This window comes from Drosophila melanogaster, chromosome 2L (genome assembly GCF_000001215.4).
Source record: "Drosophila melanogaster chromosome 2L".
NCBI lineage: Eukaryota > Metazoa > Arthropoda > Insecta > Diptera > Drosophilidae > Drosophila > Drosophila melanogaster.
This window is the reverse complement of record NT_033779.5, coordinates 13,124,309-13,134,804: the sequence shown is the minus strand read 5'-3', so window position 1 is coordinate 13,134,804 and position 10,496 is coordinate 13,124,309. Positions and strand designations below refer to the sequence as shown.

The window sequence follows — 10,496 nt, the reverse complement described above, 5'->3', positions numbered from 1 at the left end:
GAAAATATGACGTGTGTATATTTGCCTTGTTTTAAAACGTTACACAAGAGGGTATCCAAATAGAAATCTCTAGGGGATTCCCTTCTAGACCAGCACTGTTTCGCATTTACATGGATGTTCGCCCGCACGTTCACCTCCAGTGAGCAGGATTAGTTTTCTCATGTCGTTTAGGGACTTTTTGATGGCTTTTGCGAATCGTATGGTGTTGATTTCTTTGCAACTTTTCCAAGCGGAGATGGCGAAGGTGATCTTACTTTCCTTTGGATTGTAACACACTCCATATCCGTCGGATAGAAGTGGTCCGTATGCCATGAACCCTTCATTGGAGGTGGCTACCTGGGAGGTGAAGAGCTGGAAGGTCACCGATCGGACGTAACCCTTGGACCGAAAGAATTCCGGTATTGGCATTCCCTTTTCCAGTGCCATCTCCTGCAGGCCAAACAAATGCCGATCGATACCCTGTCCATTAATGGCCTCTTTGATCAACTTTTCGTGGGCATCCACGGCCTTTTGAAGCGCTGCCAATTTCTCGCTCATTGACGCCTTCTCCGATTGCATGGCCAGTAGGAAGGTCTTGGATTCATTGGAAGTGGATCTAATGGTCTCAGTGCGACCCTCATGGAAAATCCTTAAATGAGCGGACTCGTACTGTGCGGGTATTTTTCCGTACATGGAGTAGTAGGCCAGACTTAGGGCCATCTGAATGTAGCTATCCGGATTCAGACCCTGTGCCTTAATGAAGCATTTGCCGTAGCACTCGAAATTGATCACATTCATCTGCAGCTGGCTGACGATCCGCTGGATATTTCGCCTTGCCTGGCACAACCACAAATTGATGCACTCGTTCACAGGCTGAAATTTTAACAGGTTGGACGTGACCTTTTTGTCCGCCTCACAGCCTTCGCAGCCATAGTTTGGCTCAGTGCTAAAATACAAGATTCATTTGGCATTAAATTAAAAAAGGGTTGTATAGATATACTTACACTTTTAACTGCACAAAATCCATCAGCATGGCAAGTGGCTGGCAATCCGCGGGCGAATGCTCGTAACAAAATCCGGCCAAACCATTTGGATTGACTATCAGCTGAATGGTTTTGTCCATCCAACGATTGGCGCTATTCTGACGCACTCCACCACCGTGCAGGAGCTGATGGGCCTGGACAATCCGCTCCTCTCCCTTCGGCGTGGGTACACAGTTGTCCAGACAGACCACGAACAGGGACTGCTCTATGGTCTCCACGGTATCTGCATTTCCGTGAGGACGACATAGTACTGTATATGCCTCTGCCCAGTTGCTTCTATTGTCGTGAGTCAAAAGACCAAAGTGTTTGCCCACTTTAATGGGGCATTCAAGTATATCTTGCAACGCATCTCTCAGTGTATGAGCATGCAACAATGCTCCACTTTGGGAATAAATTGGCAACTTAAAGTACTGTGAAGGAGACAAGGAAAAACAATTAGATTAATATAATTATAGAATATTAGGTCTTACTTTCAAATGATAACTTTCTTAGTACTCACATTATTATTATATACCACAACAATATAATCGGCATCATTATACTGTTCGATGGTATCGCAGAATCGACCTGGCTTACGAACCGTACCAAAGATTTTACCAAACTGGCTGTTGTCCAGTTGGTGTTTACCCATCTGAACCACTGGAATTTTGTTTTGGTCGACTAGCTGCTTGAACTCGCACATACCGTAGATAGCTTTGGCCGTGAAGTTGAGAAAATCATTGGTATCTTTAAACTCCTGAATGGGAAAGGAGAGACCCGGACTGGAGAAGACGGTCAGCGGAGCCTGATAGGTCAAATATGCGGAACGTGTCCATCTGGGAGTTAGCCAGTTGTCCGTACCCTCGGCTTCTTCCTCGAGAAGCTGCTGGAGTTTCGCACCCTCGTTGTCCACAAACTTCTTGGCCACCTTCTGTTCCACTTTGAGTTCCTCCTCATTAAGAAATGGTTCAATACTGCTTAAATAACTGGCGATGCTTTGCTTTAGCGGAAGAGCTGGAAACTTTTTAAGCTCGGGTTTCTTATTCGGATCATTGTTGGCATCGGCTAGGTGGCGAATTTCCGATTTTATGCATTTCTTGGGAACTTTTTGCGGCTTTTCAGCACATTGTGTTTTTACTTCGCAATTCGATCTTTTTGAGTATTGGGGCTTTGAAAGTGGCTTTGGAGATTTTATTTTTTCCACTGTAGCTATTTTGATTTCCTTATTAGAAGGTGAAGGCGAAAGCTGTGGAGCTTGAGGTGCCTTGGTGTCTTTAATTGGTGATGGCAAGGGTGCTTTAACTGTTGAGATACTTGGATCTTTGGGGGAAGGAAGAGCAGACATGCTGATTTCCTTGACCGGTGTTGGGGGTGGCGAAGTTTGGGATGAAGCCTTCGACACTGGTGCGGTGTGAGATTCTACAGACGTTGCTGCATCAGATTGTTTAAAATCTTTTTGCGAAACCGTTTTCAATGAACTTGATGCTCTTTCCAGTTTTGCGGCATTCGATCTATTCTTCTTAGATTGACAGGAATCGGATGCTGAATGGCAATCGTTGACTATTTTTTTACCGCAAGGACCTTCTTCTTCTTTTTTGGATGATCCCCTTGGCCCATCCCGGCAAGGATTTCTTCCAATAGGAAATGCCATCATAAGAGGCATGGAAAACCGGGAAGTTGACACCGGTGGTAGCCCTTCGTCTTTTGGTTGTTTAATAGCCTTAGAAGCCGGTTTCTTACTCTTTGGTTTTGATGGATTAACAACACCCTGCCTCATTGACTTTTTCTTTCGAGGTTCGGCTTTTGGTGCAGCACTTTCCGGAGATTTAGGTGAACCACTTGGAACAGTAGCTGCTTTCTTACTCACAGATGCATTTGGGCAAGATGCCATTTTCTTTTCTTGCTTACATTCACTTTTTGCCGCAACTTTCGGCTTCTTGGCTTTTTGTTGTGGCTTGGAATCCGTTGCCGCACCCTTAGATACTTTTTTCTCATTCTTACCATCAACGCAAGGGTTTCTTCCCAATGGAAAAGCCGAATTCGACGGCATATTAAAACCAACCTTTGGATTTTCAGGTGATTTATCTGTTTGAGCTTTATTTGGAGGTGGGCTCGCGATCTTTGGCTTTGCGGAAGCATTTTCTTTTTTCTGTGCGTCTGGTGCAGTAGAATCAACTGTTTTAGGTGGATCTTTTGACTTGGATTTAGACTTTTTTTTAACTGGAGGCTTGTTCTCATCTTTCGATGAGGGACAAGATTTGGGTTTGGGTGGCGGACATTTCGATTTTTTAGCTTTTTTGCCGTCAAAACAGGGATTTCTTCCAATCGGAAAAGCTGATTTTTGCGGCATGGAAAATCTTTCATTAAGAGAATTAGAGCTTGGGGAATCGGCAGGTTTTCTTGGAGCAACAGATGGTAGAGATTGGCCAACCGATGGTTTGGATGCGGATGTTGAAGGCTTCTTTAAAACACTTGCCAATTCAGTTTTACTGTTTTCCAATAGTAGTGATGTCGCCTTTCCAATAACTGACTCTACAGATTGACTATGGCCATCTCCAATGCAATTTTTGCAGTTGGCAATCGTTATCTCTGGACTATTTTCAAAACAGTTCTTGCAGTTGAATATTTCTAGGGTTTTTAAGTTAACTAAATCCGGTTCTAATTGTCTTTTTGATGGCAGCTTTGGGCTGTCCCCTTTTATATGAAGCGGATTTGTCGTCGATGTCTGGCAGCTGGAATTTTGACCCACGGATTCAAATTTTAATGGCTCTTTCCGCTTGCCTGAGTTTTCACCTGAGTTTTTTGCTGACGCTAATACGCGGCAAATTATGTCCAAAGTCGGAGTTTCCGGTGGTTTTCCTTTGCTTGATAAAAATCGCAAGGAAAATGCTAATCGGTGCGCTCTGACGACTTTCTTTGCTACATCGTAGAGCTGCTGAGGCGGTAGATATGACTTGTGATGCCATCGTATCCGGTGCTTACACTAACAGTGATAACATTTAGATGAAATATTTCAAAATATCTGGAAGTCCGTGGAACTTACGAGGTTCGCGAAGCATTTGGTGCCTAGAAGGACCCTCATGTCGCTTTTCAAACAAGGCCAAATTTAGTGGGCGTGGTCCAAAAGGTATTGTATTTTGGAGGGGTGCTTATTTCAGGGTAAACATTGCTTAAAATTTAGACATATTTCTGAAAGCTAAGTCTTTTGCATGATTGATACATATTAAATTAGATTTTACTTAAAGCTTAGAAACATGCACATACATTTAATATAATACTTGCATAAATTCGCTTGAAGGAAGCTAACTAAACTTTAGTTAAGTCCCCAAAATGCGGCATGATAGTTTTTCTCTAAAAGTTGATCGTCTACTTCTCAAAATCAATTTAAGTTTCTTTTAAAGTGTTTTTCCATCACCCTCGAAATTGGAGCAGAGCAAACCAACTTTGGCGTCGCTTCATTAACCCAAAGAACTGGGTGCTGTTGCACATCCATCGATGCATTGGCTCCACTCCAAGTTCCGCGAATCGGGAGCGGTGGACAGAGAACACAGGGAACACTGGAGGGGCATCTGGGTAGGAGGTGAAATATTAACAAAATCAACACTACGGAGGCCTCGGGTTGATTGCTTTGCCAAGTGAAGTAGCCATATTATGATTATTGCGAACTCGCCTCTCAACTCTCCGCATGTGACGCAAACGAAGCTGAGCCCCCAGGGTTTTGCAAAGAAAATATACAAAAAAAAAAATAAAATAAATGCAATAATTGCATATTGACCCATTTTCTTAACAATGCAAGTGCGAAGGGCGGCGCTCTCAGGGGGGCGGGGCGGTGCAGGGTAATGGGCCAGGGAGTGTTTGCAGGTTACGCATGCGTGAGCGTTGCCTTCATTTAATTAGGCGGCGACACCTGCGCGGAGACGGAACCGAAGTTCCAGTCGCAGTCTCAGTTCCAGTCGCATTCGCAGTCGGAGTCGCAGTTGCCGTCTCAATTGCAGACGTCGCCATCAATCAGCAAATCAGCGAACGAGGCAAACAAGGTGGCAAGTGAGGCGTGAAAACGTCGAACAAAACTGCAGAAAAACATAAAAAAGAAGCCAGGAAGAGGTGCTTTTTAAGCTAAAGCCATTATATACCCTGTAAGTGCATGTATGATTGATCTTTAATTTATTTAATTTTGATTTATTTTTCATTTAATGTATTTATGAACGGGTTTAAAAGTTTGGTTTGTATGAAAACGTTGCGATGCAAATCAAAAAGAATTTTAAAACAGCAGTCCCATAAAATTAAAAAATAAAAATTATTCCTAAAGTAGCAATGAAAAGACTTCGATTAAAAAAAAGAACAATATATTAAGAAATTGATTTATAATTAAGTTGCAAAGAATTTAAATTTTAATAGAGAAAAATAGGGTATCGCAACATTGAGATGCTGGAATGAAATGAAAACGAAAACGCATCAAAGAGTGCTGCACAAATGAAATCGAGTTGGGACTGAGGATCGGCTGGGGGTCGGATGGATGAGGGTCGAGGAGTGGGTCTTAAAGGGGCGGTATTGGGGCCGAGGGGCGTGGTGTTTAAGCTCATTTGACAATGAAGTGCTTTGAGCCTGACGACTGCGTTTGGGCGCGTTTTTATTATTTGCCTGCCCCACTTTGCGTACAGCGGCGATAATTGACGCCACGGTGGCTGCAACTGCAGCACCACCGCATCAGCACCACCGACAGCAACAACAAAGCGGGCAAGAGCAGCGCTGCCGCCACCCGATGGCCCACAATTTGGACTGCACTTTATTAAAGTGCCCATTGGAATGGAGCCACCCAATGCCCAATACAAAATACCAAACACCCAATACCCAATCCCCCAATCCAGAGCCCAAAGTGCGTCGCGTGTTTGCGTGAGTGTTTTTCACTTGAGGCCATCATCATCGGCATCGTCGAAGCATTTTGCCTGAATTGCATTTGTCAGGTGTTATGCAATAGAGGTTGCTTGCCGCCACGTCAATTGGCAACCCAGCGCTGAAATGACGCTGCTGCAATTTGGGCGAAGGGCAGTGATTAGGGGTTCAACTTGCAGGCAAGTGCTGGAAAAATCACGGAAAAACTTTGCCATGCTTAAGAATTATGGGTTTAATTTATATTTAATTTGATTTAATTTAGAAGCTTTCTTTACCAGCAATTTTTTTCTTACAAAAATGAAATTTCAAACTTTGCGAGAGGGAATTTTTTAAAAGAATGAACAAAGTGCCCTTACTATCCCAGTTGCCTGTATCTATCACTTGCTAAGGCCCTAAGCGTTTCAAAATTTTTGCCAACAAGAGAATTTCAATCTGGAAATAAGCTATTCCTTCTCCGTTTGCCTCTGATCCCGCCGGCATCATTATTCAATCCAAGGCTTTGTGCAAATACCGCTCCACAATGGCAAAGGAAAATGTTGATGTTGCATGGCATTTTTGTTGGTTTATTGTTGGCTTTTCTCTCGGCACTGGGTAAATGCGAATTTCCTGTGCATTGTTTTGAACTGTTGGCCAAATGATCTGCCCCCTGGTCGCTCTATGTACTCGCAATCCACCTGATGACCTCAGCAGTTCCAGAGTTGCAATTAGTAGAAAAGTAATTTTCGTTTGGTTTCTTTATTGTTGTTTTGCGGTTGCTTTTTTTCCACCGACTCCCCTGCCCCAAAAGCGACTCTTAAATCTCTGCTCAGCGATGCTGAAACAAAAAGCATTCTAACACCCTTTGTTCGACTGGTTAGTTGAAAACGCAAATACATTCGTACATCCGAAACTAACCGAAACTTGGTTGGATGCATGATTAATGTCCGCATTGAGTCATGTCCGAGGAGCGTGGAACCAATTGAACTGGGCGCCGTTAACCGAAATTAAAAAAGTGACCGAGCTTTGCTCAGGTTTCGTTGATAACGCCGAACTCATCGAGAAATGGACAGCGAAATGGTGGCACGTGTAAACCTGAGACGTGGATTAGAGGGCCCCCCGTAACTTTTCAGCTCGACGAGTTAATTTTTATCGCCCTGTGACACACAGAGAACAAGCCAAACAACCCACGTAACCCGACGAGACCTGAATCGCAGCACCATCGTAAATCCACTGCAGTTCGACTCCCCAAAGGGGAAAGTGCCCTTCCTCTGCTCCAAAGAAACTCGCCACTCGGCACGTACTTGGTATTTTGGATTTTGGGTTGGGTGCCTTCCTCCTCAATGGTTCCACTTATGTTATCTGCCAAATATTTGGCACAACAGTCGCCATATCTTTTTGGCTGAGATTCCGATTCGTAGTCAGATATCCGATAAGTGAGAATTGCTAAACAAAAGACAGATAAGCAGCAGACCAAATTCAATTTGCCCTCCATCGATAAGAAATCGAGGGATTATCATTCCCTCAGAGCGAAGACTTTAGCCAATGATTTCCCTGTCATTATGCGACTTAAGAGCTAGAAAAGGGCATCAAATCAGTTCTGGCATAGTCATCATCTGTTCAAGAAAGACACAAACGTGGAATGACATAGCATAGTAAACAAATTTAATCAGTCTGCCGAGTGGAAATCTTCCGCTGTCGCTGGAATCCGATTCTTGGGCAGCTTTAAATTTGTGTGTCGACTTATCATCATGGTTTTTGTGGGCCTCTGGCTTTTGGTTTACTTAAAGACTAGTATTTCAAGCGATGAGCGCTAGTTTTTGTTTCAATTTTGCCCCTGCTGGCGACCGCTTTCATCCTCCAAAGAACTGGCTTATCTCTTCTTTGCCCAGCTTCTTGTGTACTACTCCAAATAAAATTGAGACAATCTGACTTGGCCACGCTGCGTATACTTAATCACGGCCCGAGTGTCGGAGGTCAATTGTGGCGCACAAGAAGTGTGTGTTTGTGGAATTATTTGTAGCTTCTCAAATTACTAAACCATTTGAAGTCTTATCAATGCCGTTGTGCAAGCAATTCAATTTTCATTCATCGATTCCCCGATTCCATTGACCCAATTCTAGATGCTACCCAATTGACGATTCTAGTCTTATGCGATAATTAACTTTTACTTTCTGCCGTTTCTTTCGTATAGCGCTTTTTGCCTTTTTTTTCTATTATTTCGATTGCTTTCGGCAGTGCGGCAAACAAGTCCATTAAACATTCACACAATTTATGCAAATCAAATGAAGCTGAAATTAATTCTAAACAAATTCAAGCGAACAGCGCAGAATGTTTACGTTCGCTTCGTGCGGCACTTGACTAATTAACATATTTATGCGATTTATGCGAAGCGCCTCTTCATTTCAATATCGAAGTCAAGACGAGCTCCCTCCTTGCCCTCGCTGGCTAGATTTTCCTTCCATGTAATGTGCTAATTGGAACTCACCTGTCCAGTTGCACCTGTATCTGTTGGTCGGCGCGGGGTTCTTCAAGGACTGTTTGTAAATGAAATTTGTAGTGCTCGCTTCCGCTTTGGGGCTCTTTTTTCATCGTTATTGTAATTCTTGGGTGGGTTTTATAAGCGTATTTGAAAACCAGTTGGCAACCTGTTGGCCAGAGTTCTTAGTATCTATAAATTACATTTTACACTTGACTCGATGACGACGATAATGATGATTGGATGGCGGAAAAAGCCGCCTCTAATTCCATTCCAAGGCCAATTTACTTAGCAATTCGAGGAATTTTCATTACATGTCAACCTTTTGAAGTTCAGATTTTTCCAAAGTCATTTTAAGCTTTGCTCCTGCGAAAGAAATAAATTTCATTATTGGAGGTTTCCGCGCCGCCATCGTTGTTGCTATTATTGTTATTATTAACGACACAAAAGAAAAATCTTCGTCATCGTCAGTCAAAGTGGAAGTTCAAACAATATATATATATATATATATATATATTTTTTTTTTTTTTTTTTTCGCATATATGCTGTTGCTGGGATTCAGGACATGAGTCCTGTTTGCATTGCAAATTATATGTCAGACTTCGATGAAAAGCCGGCCAGAGAAAAAGAAAACCCATGCTGCCCGCTCAAAGTAAAGGCAAATTGATTTAAGTTGCGGAAAATGAGTGGAAAAGTTGAAAGGCTGGGCGAAATACATGCATTTGAAAAGTCGGAAGCAGATTGCTCCAATCAATTTACATTTGTAGAACTACAATGCAATGTATTCTAAACAAATCAGATTTAATTCGAATGTATGAAAAATGCTAAAATAGAGCAAATCTTCTTAAAAACATTTTTATTTATTTAGATGGTTGTTTAGTTGATAGCTTATCTAGTAGACAAGAGCTTGTCGTTTTACAACATAGTTGAATTCTAGAAAATGGAAAACAGTAAGTAAATTAAAGCCCAGCCAATTTCAGGTACTCTGATATGGATTTCAATACGTAGCAGGAATCATTTAATTCCCTTACCCACTTAAGAGTGGGGACAACCACCGCACTTGAGCACTACATCCATGCGTTGAATGCACACGGCAGCTGCCGGGCCGAAAAGCATCTGGGGAAATGTCGCGACGGGAAAATAATAAAAATGAAATGCCGGGAAATAAGAAATATATTGAGAAGAGAAATATATCTCAAAGAACAATACGCAAATTAATCACCACCCACATGCGAGTCTCATTGCGATCTGACATTCGTTAGCCGTTTTCTCCACAAAAATGCGACAGTCCAAAGTATTTTGCATTAACATAAATTTTATTGCGTATACGCAGCGTTGCAGGCCCCAGCCGAGACGGTTGTTACGATTTTTTGGGGGATTCGGAAATGCCGGTGAGAATGTGCCACTGCCGCAAACGATTTTAATATTTATTATTTGGCCAGCGATGGCAATGTCCGTTGGTGGACACTTTTCTGCGGAAAACTGTGGCGGGGTTGGGCTAAATGGGGGGAAAATTGGAAAGTGGAAGGCGGTGGCAGCTGTCGGGAGTCGCTTTCAGTTGGCTACTCACGGCGCCTGGCACAATGACAAATTACGAGTTGAAAGTTGAGTGAACTTTGGCGCGACAGTGTCCACTGTTCTCCCTCTTAATTTGGCTATTTGTAGAGTAGAAAATAGGTATTTGGCATTCGGGAAACGGTTGTTATTCATCTAAAATATTTATCATTTCAAATATATTCTTAGAACTATCATTCAGAGATTGTTTGTTTTTAAGAAGATTGTAGAGCCATAACAAATGTTACGTTCAATGTTGATATTTTTCATAAAAAAAGAGGGTATGTCAGCGTCGGTTTTAGCTACATCCTATTTGGTTATAATGTATCTAGTTCTTCGGCCACAGTATCCATCGTATTTGCTCCTCCTGCAGACAGCTGTCAGTGGTTCAATCTTAGACCCCGACGGTCGAGGCCTTTGAAATTGATGAGGCTTTTGTTGCCGCCTTTGGCAAATGAGGCGCAGATAAGCGTCAACTTTGACGCCCTCTTGAGCATATTTTTTTGCAGTCGGTCTGATGTTTTCTTAGTTTCCGATTCGGTTTCGTTTTCCCTTTCAGAACTCGGCGTTTTTTGTATCGCTTTGGCTATCAT

At 42.6% G+C, this 10,496-nt stretch overlaps 1 protein-coding gene across 1 annotated transcript; it reads right to left on the bottom strand.

The window, feature by feature from the left end:
- CG5122 (uncharacterized protein) lies at positions 1–4,214 on the bottom strand. Its single transcript, NM_135757.3, has 4 exons — positions 4,045–4,214; positions 1,522–3,984; positions 984–1,432; positions 1–925 (listed from the first exon to the last, which is right to left on the bottom strand). Exons 1-4 carry the CDS (start codon positions 4,081–4,083, stop codon positions 85–87), a joined length of 3,792 nt encoding a protein of 1,263 aa, NP_609601.1. The 5' UTR covers positions 4,084–4,214; the 3' UTR covers positions 1–84.
- Positions 4,215–10,496: the final 6,282 nt, after the last annotated feature.